This window comes from Anomaloglossus baeobatrachus, chromosome 3 (assembly GCF_048569485.1).
Source record: "Anomaloglossus baeobatrachus isolate aAnoBae1 chromosome 3, aAnoBae1.hap1, whole genome shotgun sequence".
Taxonomy (NCBI): domain Eukaryota; kingdom Metazoa; phylum Chordata; class Amphibia; order Anura; family Aromobatidae; genus Anomaloglossus; species Anomaloglossus baeobatrachus.
The window spans coordinates 630,601,498-630,619,849 of record NC_134355.1 but is presented as its reverse complement, the minus strand read 5'-3'; the positions used below and the strand labels follow the sequence as shown (position 1 = coordinate 630,619,849).

The 18,352-nt window shown below is 44.6% G+C and overlaps 1 protein-coding gene across 1 annotated transcript in view; it reads left to right on the top strand.

Moving 5' to 3' along the window:
* The window catches only part of NBAS (NBAS subunit of NRZ tethering complex), a 1,027,824-nt gene that overhangs the window by 207,195 nt on the left and 802,277 nt on the right, over positions 1–18,352 (top strand). The window contains 2 exon segments of the mRNA XM_075341124.1: positions 13,374–13,525; positions 17,916–18,053. Of these exon segments, the coding sequence (XP_075197239.1) occupies positions 13,374–13,525; positions 17,916–18,053 (290 nt within the window).

Below are 18,352 nucleotides of genomic sequence, written 5' to 3'. Positions count from 1 at the left end.
GATGTCACACTGCGACGCTCCAGCGATCCCACCAGCAACCTGACCTGGTAGGGATCGCTGGAGCGTCGCTACACGAGTTGCTGGTGAGCTCACCAGCAACCAGTGACCAGCCCCCAGCGCCGCGTGGAAGATGCTGCGCTTGGTAACTAAGGTAAATATCGGGTAACCAACCCGATATTTACCTTGGTTACCAGCGCACGGAGCTACACGTGCAGAGAACAGGGAGCAGCGCACACTGAGCGCTGGCTCCCTGCTCTCCTAGTTACAGCACACATCGGGTTAATTACCCGATGTGTACTGCAGCTAAATGTGCACAGAGCAGGGAGCAGCGCACAATGCTTAGCGCTGGCTCCCTGCTCTCCTAGCTACAGCACACATCGGGTTAATTAACCCGATGTGTCCTGCAGCTACATGTGCAAGGAGCAGGAGCCGGCACTGACAGTGAGAGCGGCGGAGGCTGGTAACAAAGGTAAATATCGGGTAACCAAGGACAGGGCTTCTTGGTTACCCGATGTTTACTGTGGTTACCAGCCTCCGCAGAAGCCGGCTCCTGCTGCCTGCACATTCAGTTGTTGCTGTCTCGCTGTCACACACAGCGATCTGTGCTTCACAGCAACAACTAAAAAATGGCCCAGGACATTCAGCAACAACCAACGACCTCACAGCAGGGGCCAGGTTGTTGCTGGATGTCACACACAGCAACATCGCTAGCAGCGTCACAAAAGTTGTTCGTTAGCAGCGATGTTGCTAGCGATGTTGCTTAGTGTGACGGAGCCTTTAGGAGACGACTGAGCTTTCAAGGTGCAAGACAATGCAAAAAAGCTGGAAGTACTGGTAGCCATATAATCTAAAAGTGCCTCAACATGTTCTGGCCTCACTATTAGTGCAGCGGTACTCGAGCCTAGGAAATGACGAAGCCCGCCTGCGTGCAGAGGAGGAAGATGGTTTAGTTTGGAGCACAGCAGCCACACATCTACCATGTCCTCGCCCTGATTCAGCTACACCACCAGTGGCTCCACCAAGACCATGTCCCTTATTAGGCCATGTGCGCACTGACGTTTTTGCACTTCTCAAAAGCGCTGCGTTTTTGTCTGGAAAAAAAACGCAGCGGTAAAAACACGTGATTTTACAGTGTTTCACTGCGTTTTTGGCTGCGTATTGCTGCGTTTTTGATCACTGCGTTTTGTTGCGTTTTTCCAATGCAATGCATGGGTGAAAAATGCAGTATAACGTAGGAAAGAATTGACTTGTCCATATTTATTTTTATTTTTTAAAGCTCAAAACTGCAGTTAAAAAAAAAAAAAAAAAGCTGTGTGTGTGGACAGCAAAAATGGAAAGGCGGACTTTGCTGGGGAAGCAATGTCATGCAGTTTTGAGCCCAAAACTACGCAAAAACGCACCCGAAAAACGCCGTGAAAAACGCTCAGTGCGCACATAGCCTTAGATGTGCTCCTCATTCTTTGGCACACAAACATGTTCAGATTAATACACGGCCTGTATACAGAGAGTGATTATAACAAAGCCTGTGTGCAGCTGTGTTGGAGCGCTACACAAAGCTGCAGGATCCAACACAGAGTGCGGTTCCGGCGATCTTGCCATGGCAAGGCGTGCTGGAAAAACTGTTTTTGCTTGATTGAGCTAATAGATTACACCACCTGTACGCTGCTGTTTTGTAACGCTATGTAATGCTGCTGGATGTAACGATGTATTTGAGGTACAATCACATGCACCTATCGGTGTCCCCCACTCCAACAGCATACGCCCCCTATTCTAGAGACTGCACAGTGGCATCACGGCTCGTGATCCGGCCTTTAACACTGGAACTACTGGACTCGTGACACCTATATAGAAATACATGGTGCAAAGTAGTCAAAATGACTACCTCAGTAGTTCTAGTGTTAAGGCCCCGTCACACACAACGAGATCGCTAACAAGATCGTTGCCGAGACACAGTTTCTGTGACGCAGTAGCGGTCCCGTTAGCGATCTTGTTATGTGTGACATCTACCAGCGATCAGGCCCCTGCTGTGAGATCGCTAGTCGTTGCCGAATGGTCCGGACCATTTTCTTCAAAGGCAACGTCCTGCTGGGCAGGAAGCATCCCTGTGTTTGACACTTACCAAAGCCCTCCTAACACAGTCCCAACGCCCGCCGAGATCGTTATACAGGTCACTCATCGTTACTGCGTCGATGGTAAGGTCTGACTGTGTGACATCTCACCAGCGACCTCTCAGTGATTAAAGGCCCAGTCACACACAACGACTTACCAGCGATCTTGAAAACGATAGGGATCGCAGGTAAGTTGCTGGGAGGTCGCTGGTGAGAGGTCACACAGTCAGATCTTACCAGCGATGCAGGAACAATACAGGTCGCAGTAGCGACCTGTATAACGATCTCAGCAGTCACTGTGACCCTGTCACACAGCGTCAAACACAGCGATGTGTCCTGCCCAGCAGGACATCGCCTTTGAAGAAAATAGCCTGGACCATTCTGCAACGACCGGCGACCTCACAGCAGGGGTCTGATCGCTGGTAGGTGTCACACATAACGAGATCGCTAACGGGATCGCTACTGCGACACGGAAACCGTGACTCAGCTGCGATCTCGCTAGCGATCTCGTTATGTGTGACGGTACCTTTACCAGCGATCCTTATCAGTTCGTATCGTTGTTGGGATCGCTGGTAAGTCGTTGTGTGTGACTGGGCCTTTATACATGGTGTGTTGGCCAATCACAGCAATGCAATACTTGGCATGTCTGCTATGGCTCCGGAAGTGCCCACAGCCTAATAGCTTGCTGATTGGCTGATCTGCAACCTTTCAACAAGCTTTATTTGGATGACAAACCCAAACAGGAACCGGACGCACAGTCGAATGTCTGTGTTTGGTGTTCAGCACCGGACACAAGGAGATACGGACACCAAACTTCGGGTTCGCTCATCCCTATTCATGATTTCTTCCCTGCAAGTAGAGGTTGTAATGATGAAGTACAATATCGCTGGCCTCGCAGACTCTGCCCTGTGCAGCATGTTATTATTCCAGTGATTACATATTATTAGTCTGAGGTTTTAACACTCCTTGGCCAAATGTAGTTAATTTGTGATAATTGCAGTAAATGAGTGTTTTTGCATCTAATGGCTTCTCCTCTGATCGTGGCGGCGGCCTGTGTGCAGCAGGGTTCAGCCGTGTTGTGGGGACCCGTGTACAATGTTGTGTGACACTCGTACAGAACAGAGCGGCACAAAGTGCAATCAACTGGTGGAAATCGCCCGTAAACCTCTTTTGGGTTTCCTATTGGTTAGTGGAAATGGCCACATTGAGCTCAGCCAAGGAAAATATTGTATCAATTGATAACATTCGGGATTCTACTGGAAAGATGCATCTATGTTGCCTTTGTTTTTAATGCTCCACAATTTGGGAATTAGCAGATGAAGTCCATTAAAGGATATCTGTCACTAGGTTTTTGCTCCCTCATCTGAGAGCAGCATAATGTAGAGACAGAGACCCTGATTCCAGTGATGTGACACTTACTAAGCTGTTTGCTGTCATTTTAATAAAATTATTTCTTTTCTCTGCTGCAGATCTGGCAGTTATATAGAACTCATGAATATGCTGGACTATCTTCAGTAGTCCTGTGATGATAATCTCCTGCTGATTTATCCCTGATTTTATCACAACTACACTAAGCAGCCCAATAAGTGACACAGCGCTGGAATCAGGGTCTCTGCCCCAACGTTATACTACTATCATATTAGGCCCTTTTTACACATCCGTTTTTTGCCGTCAGTCATAATCCGTTTTCTTGACGGATCAGTCGCAGATTGTGGAAAAACTGAAGCGACGGATCTGACTAGCTGGGGGCTAAATAATTAGTGCATGCTCAGTTAAAAAAATCGGAATCCGTCGCTGGATTCCGTCATTTGACGAATTATGACGGATCCTGCTCCCATAGGCTTTCATGCTACCAAACGACAAATGGCGACGGATCTGTTGCTGTCCGATTTTTCGACGTAGACAAAAAATGTTACGACGGACAAACAGTTTTTGACGGATGAAACGTGAGGCCATCCATCACTAATACAAGTTGATGAGAAAAAACGGATCTAGCGGCATCAGTCGCCGAATCAGTTTTTTTCAAAATTCAACGGATTGTGACTGACGGCAAAAAACTGATGTGTGAAAGGGGCCTGAGGTGGCAAAACATGGTGACTGAGTCCCTGTAACACAGATGAAGAACCTTAGGCTATGTTCACATTTGCATTTTTGCAGCGATTTATTTTCTTTTTTTTTTTTTTTCCTCTGCAAATCAAATGCTGCTTTTTACAGTACAAGCAAAGGCTGAGATTTCACATCTCATTCACACTATTGCTTTTATTTCCTGACTGAATTGGAAAACTGCTTCATTTTATTTATTTTTTTTTTCTAAAAACTGCAGCATGTCAATTCTTTCAGTATTTTTGCAGCATTTTTTTTCGCCATAGAAAGCAATGAGGAAGTGCAAAAACGACGCAAGTAACGCAACTATGTGTTTTCGCTGCATGGTTGCACAAAGTTTGATGTGATTTTTTTTTTTTTTTTTTTTTTTTTTGTGAATAAATCAAATGTCATTAAACATGACACATTAATGATCTACACCAAAATATTCAACAAAACGTATTGCTTTTTTAATCCGCTTCTTTACTGGCCAGAAAGCAGATTTTGCTTACACGAAAAAATAAAAAAAAACACCAAAAAAAGAAACATGTGAACAAAACCTTGGGGATTGTGCCCACATTGAGCGTTTGCATCAGATTTTTCTGCACCAAAAAGCAAACTGTTGTCAGGGAAAATGCTGCATAAAATACGCGTGTTTTTGAAGTGTTTTAATGTCCTTATTTTTTTTTCTCTCCATTCATTTGAATGGGTGAAAAATGCTGCAGCTTAAAAAAACAAAAAAAAACAACAAAAAAACACTTTGGTTCAAATCTGCAAGGAAAAAAAAGTATAGATCTTTAATGGTATCCTAATAATTGAAATAGTTGTTCTAGCTCTTCAGAAATCCGATAAATCACATAGAGACACATATAAATGTGTCCCTTTAAAAAGAAGAGAACTATACACTAGTTAAAAAAAAAAAAAAAATTATTAATATCATTAAAATAACTAATAACATGTGATGAGGGGGTGACAGAAACGGGCACATAAGTCTATGGCATGAACATTAGGATACACCAATACTTAATACAAAACAGTATTGACCGGATAAATAAATACAAATAGTCTAATCCATCACGACCTAAAGCTGCTATTACTAGGCAGTAATCGGTACAAAAATGGCCGTATTCCCCAAAGAAAAAGTGTCTTCAGGTCCTGTATATAATAAGGATGCAGCCTTTTACACAACAGCCTGTGAAATAATAAATCAGTAGATGGGGAAGACATAAGCCTAAACAGTGTAAAAGGTGACGTCATACGGTAGTAACTGACTGTTTCAATATTTTTGAAGTGTCAAATCTGCCAGGTGTAAGTATAATGACTCCCCGCTGTGTATAAACTGGTGCTGTAGCTCTCGACCCCGACTTGCGTTTCGCTTGTTTTGCTTCTTCTGGGGGCCTGTTTAAAGGTCAGAGATTGACAGCAGCAATTAAATGATGAACAGTAGAGCTCAGCAGGTAGACATAGATGCCGGCTGTATGTTGTAGCCGGTATCTTCTTCATGTAGAGAATGCTCAACAGCTAACCCCTGTCTAAATATTATATAACCCCCTGCACATTTTTCTGAAATCCTTAGGGAGGATTTATGATCAATGACCACATCAAAGTTGAGCTGAACTGTGATGTAACACTGGTTATTCATATGCACAGAGGAGCTCAGAAGAAGAGCGGTAAGAGATAGAAACTCGCTACCAAAATGAAATCACTGACGGATTCTTCGTTAACTCTTTCTGCAGTCAGCAAAGTGCAGGGAAAGCAAGCCTGAACAGCCAAAACAGTGCAAAGTTTTTAGACAAAACCAATTGTAAAAAATATTCTTAGCCCAAAATGCGCCCAGCACCCCCACCGATGAGCTGTTTTCAGCTCTGGCAGCTGAATATAAACAGTTTACACATCACATCTCTGTTCACGGTGTAATGGCCGTTCTCAGGTACTGCAGCTTAACACTTATATAAAGAGAACCTGTGTTTTACTTAATTAAACCTCTGCTCTTTCTGGGGTTTTCAGTCCAGTGGGCGGTCCTATCAGTGATTGACAGCGCTCTCTCTCTGCACACTTATGCGATCAAACCTCTCAGTCACAGATAGGACCGCCCACTGGACAAAAGATCCCAAAAAGAGCAGAAGATTAAATAAGTAAATCACTGGTTATACTGAATCATTTCTCACAAAACTATATATCAATCTACTCAGCTCCCCCTGCTCTATAACATGGGGCCTGCAGATTGGCCTGAATTTCATGGTGACATGTTCCCTTTAAATAAGTGCTGAGCTGTCGTACCTGAGAACGGCCACTACACTGTGCTCAACCGTTCAGTCCGTCGCTATCTGTTTATTTCTTTTTACCATTGGAGATGAACTGCTGATCAGTGAAAATATCGATAAACCCTTTAATTTTCCTTACTGCTTGGGAAACATTCACACGTGCACATTTTTATTTGTTGTTTTTTACATGGATCCATGTAAAATCCATACGGGTTTGATAGGGATTGTAATGTGAAATCGGATATTTTTCACGTGTGGTTGATTCACATCCTCTTTACTTGAACTGTAATAAAACCAAAGATGTAACTGGGAGCATAAGTAACCTGCGTAATTTACATATATTATTACTGTTAACTCATTTACTTAAAGGGGTTTTCTCCACTACTAATGTGATTCCCTTTCTTTTGTCCTAACTATTCCTGACACTTTTATAATCTACATCTGCTACCTATGCTGTATTTGTAAACTAATCCCTCTGCAACTCCTATTATTCGTATGTTCATAGAATCATAGAATGGTAGAGTTGGAAGGGACCTCAAGGGCCATCGGGTCCAACCCCCTGCGGGTGCAGACTTTCTTAAATCATCCCAGCTATAGGTTTATCCAGTTTCCGCTTGAAGATGTCCATTGATGGAGAGCTCACTACCTCCTGTGGTTGCCTTTTCCACTCTGACTGCGCTCACTATTTCCTGTGGTCACCTGTTCCACTCCCAGACTGCCCTCACTACCTCCCGTGGTTGCCTGTTCCACTCCCTGACTGCCCTCACTACCTCCTGTGGTCGCCTGTTCCACTCTCTGCCCTCACTACCTCCCATGGTCGCCTGATCCACTCTCTCACTGCCCTTACTATCTCTCATGGTCGCCTGTTCCACTCCCTGACTGCCCTCACTACCTCCCGTGGTCGCATGTTCCACTCCCTGACTGCCCTTATTATCTCCTGTGGTCGCCTGTTCCACTCCCTGACTACCCTCACTACCTCCCGTGGTCGCCTGTTCCACTCCCTGACTGCCCTTATTATCTCCTGTGGGCGCCTGTTCCACTCCCTGACTGCCCTGACTACCTCCCGTGGTCGCGTGTTCCACTCCCTGACTACCATCACTGTCAGAAAGTTTTTCCTAATTTCTAATCTGAATCTCCTTCCTTTTGGTTTCACCCCGTTGCTTCTTGTACTTCCTTGAGCTAATGAGAATAGGATGGTTCCCTCTGTTGATGTTCTGGCTTTCATCTTTCCGTTCTGGAGACTGGAATCAGACCAACTGAGCACGGCACTGGTGGGGACGGGATTGCCCAAATCACACTTCAGTCTGTTTATAGTGTGGTGCTTTCATGTAACGAGCACTATCATGTGCCGCTCATTAGATAGTATATCACCTCACACGACTGGCACATCACCGTGCTCGTCACATCAAAGCACCACACTGTAAAACAGGCTGAGAGGAGAGTGGGGTGTGATCTGGGCATGCGCACCTGGACTGCTGTCAATCACAGAGAGGCCAGCCCGCCCCCAACAGTGATGTGCCCTGCTTAGATGGTCCGATTCTGGTCTCCAGACCTAAAAGATCAAAGCTAAAACATTAACATAGGACTATTTTCGCCGCAGAAAGATCAGCTTAGAGGAGCAGGGTAGGTAGCAAAAGGATATTAGGAAAGTGTTGGTTAGGAAAAGTTAGGACAAATGAAAGGGGGTCACATTAGTTTAAAACATCTTTAATATAGGGTACGTGTGCAATTTTTTTTGTCTTTTGGCTGTTACAAATAAGTTGCATATTTTTTTTGCGCACAAATACAGAAAATCCACATCGTATCTGCCACGTGTGAACATACACTTGCGTATAAATATCTTTCTTTATCTGTCCCTGTACTTATGCGTGGCTCTCGTTGATCACGTTATTGATGCCTTTTTATGATAATCTCCGCGTGGTAATTGTGACAATTACCGGGGACGCTCGTTTCCACCTCCCGTGTCCTGATTGTTTGCTGTAGATAATAGGCTTCTGTATAAAATCCCTCATTATTTTGTTCCTCCTTTTTGTACGTTCTTATTGTTCCGCGTTGAACAACATCCAGGTAATTTTTTTTTGTCTTCACAGGTTTGACCTTGTGCAAAATTAATTTCAGCAAATGTATTCATATTTTTTTTCCCTTTTTTATGATTTGTCTTCCTTCCTTTTTATTACAGGCTAATGATGGGAGCATAATTAGCTTTATACAAATCAAGCAAGAAGAAATAATAGGTTTACAAATTCCCCGCAGAATAGATTAGTGTTAAGTATTAACCCCGACAGCATTTTGGAACGGCGGAGGATGAGGCGTGTTTGCTCAGTGTAATCAGCATTGTTACATTTTTCATCCAGAAATTGTAAGACACCACCCATGATCCGTCCTCAGGGAGGAAAAACTGGTGATCTCGCTCCTAATGTAACCATCACCTTATCTCGCCCATTCTATACATGGACAGAGCCAGTAATAGCCGGGATCTGGCCCTATGCAATTGCATACAAGTATATATTCTTCATGCTTTGATTTGGGTAAAGACTGGGGAGTAGGTGAGCTGTGATTCCACCTATTCTGAGTGGTGGATTCTATTGTCTACTGTATATAGAGATGTTATCAGTCAGTGTACAGGAGGAGGAGAATGTGAGCTGTGATATCTACGGTATATAGAGGTGTAATCAGTCATTGTACAGGAGTGGATGGAGGTGAGCTGTGATATCACCTGTGAATGCTGGGTCATGTGTTATCTACGGTATATAGAGGTGTGATCCGTCATTGTACAGGAGTGGATGGAGGTGAGCTGTGACATCACCTATTGTGAAAGGTGGATCCTGTGTTTTCTACTATTTATAGATGGTACAAGTCATTTTACAGGAGGGTGAGGAGGTGAGCTGTGACATCATCTCTAGTGAATGGTGGATTTGTGTATCTACTGTATATAGAGGTGTTATCAGTCATTGTATAGGAGGAGGAGGTGAGCATTGAGATCACTAATTGTGAATGATGGATCGGGTTATCTACTGTATATAGAGGTGTTATCAGTCGTATAGGAGGAGGTGAGCTGTGACATCACTAACTGTGAATGATGGATCATGTTATCTACTCTATATAGAGGTGTTGTCAGTCATTGTATAGGAGGAGGAGGTGAGCATTGAGATTACTAATTGGGAATTATGGACCGGGTTATGAGTTGTATAGGAGGAGGAGGAGGTGAGCTGTGACATCACTAACTGTGAATGATGGATCATGATATCTACTGTATATAGAGGTGTTATCAGTCATTGTGCAGGAGGGGGTGGAGGCGTGCTATGACATCATTTGCTGTGAATGGTGCATTGTGTGTTCTCCTATATATAGGTGTTGTCAGTAATTGTACAGGAGGAGGAGGTGAGCTGTGAATGGGGGATCCTGTTTTATCTCCAGTATATAGAAGTGTTGTCATTGATTGTACAAGAGGAGGTGATCTGTGACATCACCTTTTGTGAATGGTGGATCCTGTTATCTCCTGCATATAGGTGTTGTCAGTCATTGTACAGGAGGGGGTAGAGGCGTGATGTGACATCACTTGTTGTGAATGGTGGATCCTATGTTATATACTGTATTTTAGAAAAGTAAACAGTAATTGCACAGTGGGGAAGGAGGTGAGCTGTGACATCTGTTGTGAATGTTGGATCCTGGGATACCTACTGTACATAGTTATCAGTCATTTTATCAGGAGGAGGAGAAGGTGAGCTGTGACATTAGCTATTTTGAATGTTTGATCTTCTTATCACCTATACAAGAGTTTCCTGTATGTAGAGATGTTATCAGCCGTTTGACAGGAGGAGGAGGGAGTTAGCTGTGATATCACATATTGAGAATGGTGCATCGGGTGTTATCCACTGTATATAGAAATGTTATCACTCATTGTAGTGGTGTAAATTGAAGCTTTATGACCCCAATGCAAAATCTCCAACAGGAGAGACCCTGACTATCTTGAGTCTGTGACTGGATTGGTCTTCTAATTTGGCCAAAGGGACCATTTTGGCCCTTTATTCTCTGGGGCTTGGGTGTGATTGCAACAGCTGCGCTCGGGGTCATTGTACAGAAGGGGGAAGAGGTGAGCTGAGACATCACCTATTATGAATGATCGATCCTGTATGATCTTCTCTATGTAGAAGTGTTAAGTCATTGTAGCCTGTCTGTGATGATAATGAGACCGATGAAATCTCATTTTTACAGTACAGGAAGTGTGAGTCTAGTATGATGTCTAGTGTCTTTTCTTATATTTTCATTCTTGCGTGTGTTTAACAAAGGCTACACGTTTCTATACATAGTAATATGGAAAAACAAACCAAACCCTAATATAAAACCTACTGTAAACAGGGTTTAGTGGCCAGTGTGAAAATTGAAAGATTTCAGTTTGTGGTTTTTTTAATAAAAATACATTTTAGGTAAAAACCCTTATTTAACCAATCGGTTATATTTTAGTTACACATTTTGCCGTGGTTCAGGTTTTTCTATTTTGTATTGCTAGAATATGATAATCTGCCCCCAACCCTGATAGAAACCTGTCTGACCCCAACAAAGGTCAATGCGATCTGTCAGAACCAATTTGAACCTGTTTGAAAACATGTCCGTCATCCTGGTCAGGGCTTTATAAAGATGTAAGTGGTAAGGATGGAAAGAATCGAGCCTCATAGGATTACTCAATTGCTCACAATCAAACTCATCTTGTCAATTGTAACCACGATTTCACACTTGATGTCTGAATGTGGCCTGTGTTGTAACGAACAGCTGGGGGTCTCCTGACTCAACCTTACCAGCCTCATGGCCATATATGGTGCTAGGATAGGGAACATTAGTACTGGAAGAAGCCCAGAATGGGGAACATTATTACTGTATGAGGCACAGGATGGGGAACATTATTACTGGAAAGGGCACAGGATGGGGAACATTAGTACTGGAAGAAGCTCAGAATGGGGAACATTATTACTGGAAGGGGCACAGGATGGGGAACATCATTACTGATTGAAGCCCAGGATGAGGAACATTATTACTGGAAAGGGCACAGGATGGGGAACATTATTACTGGAAAGGGCACAGGATGGGGAACATTATTACTGGAAAGGGCACAGGCTGGGGAACATTATTACTGGAAAGGGCACAGGCTGGGGAACATCATTATTACTGGAAAGGGCACAGGATGGGGAACATTATTACTGGAAGGGGCACAGGATGGGGAACATTATTACTGGAAAGGGCACAGGATGGGGAACATTATTACTGGAAAGGGCACAGGCTGGGGAACATTATTACTGGAAAGGGCACAGGATGGGGAACATTATTACTGGAAGGGGCACAAGATGGGGAACATTATTACTGCAAAGGGGGCACAAGATGGGGAACATTACTGGAAGGGTCACAGGATGAGCACATTATTACTGGAAGGGGCACAGGATGAGGAACATTATTACTGGAAAGGGTACAGGATGGAGGACATTATTACTGGAAGGGGCATAGGATGGGGAACATTATTACTGGAAAGGGGGCACAAGATGGGGACATAATTACTGAAAGGGGCGCAAGATGGGAACATTATTACTGGATGAAGCCCTAGACGAGGAACATTATTACTGGAAAGGGCACAGGATGGGGAACATTAATACTGGAAGGGGCACCGGATGAGGACATTATTACTGAAAGGGGGCACAAGATGGGGAACGTTATTACTGGATGAAGCCTCGGATGAGGAACATTATTACTGGAAAGTGCATAAGATGGGGAATAATATTACTGGAAAAGGCACAGGAGGACATTATTACTGTAAGGGGCACAGGACGGGGAACATTAGTACTTGAAGAAGCCCAGGATGGGGAACAGTACTCCTGGAAGAGGCACAGGATTGGTGACATTATTATATTATGGGAGGGGGCAACACGTCTGTTGTTAAAGGGTTTGCATACTACTTGGACAACCCCTACGTCTTTATCATGTTTTGCCCCTGTTAAAATAAAAACACTTATACTCCACAGCAGTGTTGGCACTCACTCTCATTGGGCCCATGTGAAGTCAGGTGATCCCTGCTCCCAATTAGCGCCCGTTTCCCTCTCCCTGCATCAAATCAAACATCAAGAGGAAGTCAAAGCTGTGTCTGTCACTGACTTCTTATTGATGTTTGATACGCCCAAAGGCGGGCAGAGCTAAGCCAACAGTGATTATGCTCTAGGCTCGTGTGACGTAACAATGTCACATGAGCCCTGGGAGAGCGAGTTCCGACACTGCTGCAACAGCACTGGAGGCAAGTGTAAGTGTTTTTTATAGAAAAAGGGGGCAAACCTGGTGAATGAGAAGGGGTTGTTTAAATATTGGACAACTCCTTTTAATATTTTGGCTGTGAGTGTGGAATATGCAGACTCCTGTGCAGAATCTTATTAGGTGGGTGCTGCCTCGCTCAATGCAGAACAAGGCCGATACCTTCTAGTAGGATTCTGAGTCTGCACATTGCACACTGGTGGCCACTGTTCCTGGCTCTGAAACCAGCAAATCCTCACAGTGCGCAGTGTGCACAATGTAAGGCTCAATGCAGTTGTATTATACAAAGCCGCTACCTTCTAGTAGGATTCTCAGTCTGCACATTACATACTCGTGGCCACTGTTCCCGGCTCTGAAACCAGCAAATCCTCACAGTGCGCAGTGTACACAATGTAAGGGTTCACGAGCCTGCAGCCATATAATACAGTGTGTCTGAGTGTGACTGCAGACTTGTGAAATTAGACTGAACAACCCCATTAAAAAAAGCAGTTTCTACCCAGCACAACCCCATTAATGATGGGAATGACCTTCCTTCTGTCCCAGTTTTACACTATCGATAATCACATTATATTCTATTGTATAAATGACATCTTATCTCTCTTTCTAATTCTAAATATTTTTTTAAATCCAGAGTAAAATTAAGAAGCGGTCTTGGGTCCTGCATGAATGTCTAGAGAGGGTCCCTGAGAACGTGGACGCTGCCAAGGAATTACTGATGTTCGGCTTAAAGGGGACCGATCTGGAGGCTCTGGTGGCCATAGGCAATGGGGAGGATGGAGGAAGGTGCGTTGAAAACACGACTACTTTGATATAACGGAGCCGCGTGCCAAGTTTTTGTAAGAAATCTCTGGAGAGGTTCGGGGCCAGTGTTGCCTCTTCCCCCATTTCCATATTCTTACACTCGTGAATCCGATCTTCTGATTAATGATCTCGAGCACAAGACGGCGCAGTGAAGTGCCTGATTCCTTAACATGTTAATGCATGCGTAAATTCATTTACCAATCTTCAATCTCGCCCATTCTAATTATCCCTTTCCTATCTGATGGTTATGGTAATTAGCATACTTCACTAAAATGTTGTGTAATAATATGCCGTCTCTTGAGCTCTTTGATTCGGAGCAATGTATTATCATTACAGTGGGCACTCTCCCAATATCATCCGAGCAGCTCCGCCGCTCCCCCGTTGCTTTTTGATAACCACTTAAAGTGTGGCTTTTAATGCATAATATATACAGCTGCTCTTTAGTGGAAATAGCCTGTGTCTAAGTGGAGAAGCCGACTGCTATTTCTCCACCAGGCGTTCGGCTCCGAGATTCAGAATTTTATGCTTTATAGCATTTGGGTTGAAATGGCGCACTTTTTACAAATTAGGGAGAGCGCGACGCCTGCTTCCATACTGTCTTTCTATTCATTTATTACGAGCGCACAGTATTTGTTTGCAGTTCACAAAGTTCAGCTTCGCTCTTGTAAGAACATAAACTTTCCTACTTTCCAGACTGGTAAAAAAAAAAAAAAAAAGCAAAATATAAATGCAGTACTTTCCCCTACTGATCCTCCGCTGCTCCCGATCCATTTGGCTAGTTTCACACATTTGGCTTTTTGCCAGATTCGGCGCACTCCAGTACAGTGTATACAATACAATGGCAGCGCGACAAGCTCCGGTCACATGCTGTCATGTGATCGGAGCATGTGACCCGGAAGTTGCCGCGTTGCCATTGTACTGTATCACACTGTACTGGAGTCTGCCGAATCCGGCAAACCGGCGAAAATCCGGATGTGTGAAGCTAGCCTTAGTCTCTAATTCCCGTTCTTCTGAGCCAGTCACTGGACGCTGGGGTGACCTGTCACCAGTTGATTGGGCTTTCCAGTCTCTTCTGTTTTTTTTGAGATGTGTCCAGAAAGTAGACACTAGGGCTATGTGCGCACGCTGCGTTCTTTTGAAACTGCGTTTCGTTGCGTTTTTGGCCGCGTTTTGCTGCTTTTTTGATCTCTGCATTTTGCTGCGTTTTTCCAATGCATTGAATGGGTGGAAAACGCAGAAAAACGCAGAAAAGAATTGACATGACCATTTTTTTTTTTTTAGCTGCGTTTTTGAGCTGGAAAAAAAAAAAAAGTTGTGTGCAGACAGCAAAAATGAAAAGTCATAAACTTTGCTGGGGAAGCGAAGTCATGCAGTTTTGAGCCCAAAAATGCACAAAAATGCACCCGAAAAACGCGCAAAAACGCTGCGAAAAACGCACTGTGCACACATAGCCTTTGACCTCAACCCATTACCCGGATCAGCGTAGGGTGAATTAAGCAAAATACAATTTGCCCAAAAGGCAACTAGAGGTACCCTAACTAAGGATCCATAAAATGTAACTTTTATTAAAATGTATTATTTCCAACTCTACTATTTTATGATTCTCAGTGAGCTCTCCATCAATGGAAATTTTCAAGTGGTAACTGGATAAACATATAGCTGGGGTCAATTAGGAAAACCTGCGCTCGCAGGGGGTTGGACCCGATGGCCCTGGAGGTCCCGTCCAACTCTACCATTCTATGATTTCCAAAATTAAATGACCAGATTAAAAGTAGCATGCAGGGTGAAGGAGTAAATCACTCACTGAGTATTGTGTTCGGCCGTGGACTGAAACTCACTAACAATTGGACTTGCCGTGGTTTTTGTTTTAATAAGCCGCACCGGATTATAAGATGCACCCCAAATTTAGGGATAAAAAAAGGTGTAAAAAAAAAAATTAAATAAATAAAATCGAGTCAGTCTTGTACTCCGGTGGTGTCATACTGAAAGGGCGGAGGGGAGGCGGCAGCGGTGGTGGAGTGGAGTCACAGAAGGTAGGGGCGGTGCTAGTGGGGTCTGTGCTGGCAGCGGTGGTGTCTATGCTGGCAGCAGAGGCTGGGGTGGCTGTGTGGAGCACGTCGCTGTGGCGGGTGTCCCAGATGCTCTGTTGGCGGCCCTGGCTTCAAAGAAATGGCGCCCGGAGCAGCTCGTGCGCAGATGGAGCTCTCAGTCGAGAGCTCCATCTGCGCACGTGCTGACTCTGGCGCCATCATTTGAAGCCAGAGCATGTGGGACACCCACTGTACAGCCACCGCAGCCCCAGCAGGCAGCCGGCCACCTGCCCGCACAGAGATGCAGTCAGCCAGCCGGCTGCCCACACAGACAGCCGCCCACACATAGAGGCAGCCGCCCGCACAGACAGCCACCCGCTCCAATTCTCCACCTCCCGCTAAGCCATATTCAGATTTTAAGACTCGCCCCTTATTTTCCTCCCAAATTTTTGGGAGGAAAAGGGTGTCTTATAATCTGAAAAATACAGTATTTTCTATTACTTTTAATAGCCTCCCCAACATGTTTCAGCAAGACTAGCTTCATCAGGAAGCTGAGGCTATAAAGATAAAGTTAAGCCTCTGATGAAGCCAGTCTTGGTGAAACCTGTTGGGGAGGCTATTAGCTGAATGCTTTTAGGTAGGCAGTGTAGGGTGAGATTAACATCTGTACAGAACTATACAAATTAATAGTAAATAAGTCCATTTGTTAGTGAGTTTCCTTCCGCAGCTGAACACTATACTCAGCGAGTGATCATTTAATCCTTCGCCCTACATGCTAGTTTTAATCTGGTCATTTAATTTTGGTAATAGTAAAAGTTAAATTTTATGAGTCCCTTAGTTAGGGTACCTCTAGTTGCCTTTTGGGCAAATTGTGTTTTGTGTCCAGAAGTAGAGACTGTTGGGCATCCGGCAAGTGTCATATCAGGGGGCAGCAGGGGATCAGTGAAGGGGACAATGAGGCTTTTTGCAAGTAAGGTTTATCCCATTTATAGAGATTGTTGAACCTCATGAATATTTTTAGCAACATGTTATAGTGGGCTTAAAAGCCAGAGTAGTTCCCATATTACCAATCCCCTGACTCTGTTCAGCCAGCTCCAGTGATGACATGTCGATGTGGCATATAACCATAGCTGATCATTTGCCCGCACTGGTGAGCCCAGTATAGCCAGCATTACAGTCAGTGATTGGCTGCAGTGGTCTCTAGTTAACAATCCAAATCATTGCTGGAGCCTGGTAAACAGAAAGGTGGTAGAGGAGAGGAGTGTTAGGGGATTGGTAAAGTGAGAAAAGTGGCCTCCAACCTGCGGCCTCCATTTGTTAGAAAACTATAACTCCCGGCATACATGAGCGATCATTGGCAGCCTGGTTATGTTCACAACACAGCTACAAGGCTGGAGGTCAATGCTTCAGACTAAAGGGGGCTTTACACGCTACGACATCACTAATGCGAACTCGTTGGGGTCACGGAATTGGTGACGCACATCCGGCCGCATTAGCGATGCCGTTGCGTGTGACACCGATGAGCGATTTTGCATCGGTGCAAAAACGTGCAAAATCGTTCATTGGTGACATGGGGGTCCATTCTCAAAAATCGTCACTGCAGCAGTAACGAGGCTGTTCCTCGTTCCTGCGGTAGCACACATCGCTCCGTGTGACACCGCAGGAACGAGGAAGCTCTCCTTACCTGCCTCCCGGCCGCTATGCGGAAGGAAGGAGGTGGGCGGGATGTTACGTCCCGCTCAGCTCCACCCCTCCGCTGCTATTGGGCGGCCGCTCAGTGACGTCACTGTGACGCCGCACGGACCGCCCCCTTAGAAAGGAGGCGGTTCGCCGGTCACAGCGACGTCGCCGGGCAGGTAAGTATGTGTGACGGGTCTGGGCGATGTTGTGCGGCATGGGCAGCGATTTGCCCGTGTCGCGCAACAGATGGGGGCGGGTACCCACACTAGCGATATCGGGACCGATATCGCAGTGTGTAAAGCCCGCTTAAGGTAATTTTTTATGCTAAAGAGAGGATAGATTGCTAATTTAAAGGGAATGGGTCACTCCTTCCATATGATTTAAATAGTACAATGTCCCAATTCTCGAAGTACCCAACTTACTGACCAGGAAAATGGTTTTGCTTAGTTGTCAACTTCCTCATCTGTTTTTAGGAAGAATAACCAAGGAACAGCAGTTCCCGTTTTTGTACTTGTTGTACACGACCCATTTCATTTAGGGAAAGTGATTTTTCTAGTTTTTCCAGATGGTTACTCGATGTGGACGGTATTAGACACAGATCGATTACCCTATATTATTTCTGATAGTTCCTGCTTGATTCTGGTCTCTTATCTGTTGGGCAGGTTTATATTACCAGGAGATGTAGACATTGATGATGTCCCCTATGAAGACTTCTTGACTCCAGAAGAGGAAGCAGAAAGCCGAAAGGAGAGAGAAATCCAGAGACACAAAGATCTCCTGCGGAAGGTGGACCTGGACAAGTGAGCTGGCCTTGGTTATTTCATATGGAGATTATTTGGGCGTGAAGTCTTATTTTATGATAACCTTCTAGATACAAACATGTACAATATAGTATTTGGTAAAACACAATCCTTTGAGTTACTTTCTCATAAGGAGGATCCCTCATGAGACATTTATGTCTGGATCAAACCCTGTAGGCCATTCAAAGCTCCATTCAGTTGTGCGAATATTATACCCTTAGACTCTGATAACCTCACGTTGTCATGTGTGGCTTTATGGAGAGCACCTCACAATACCTCATATTGCCTGCACTTTCTTA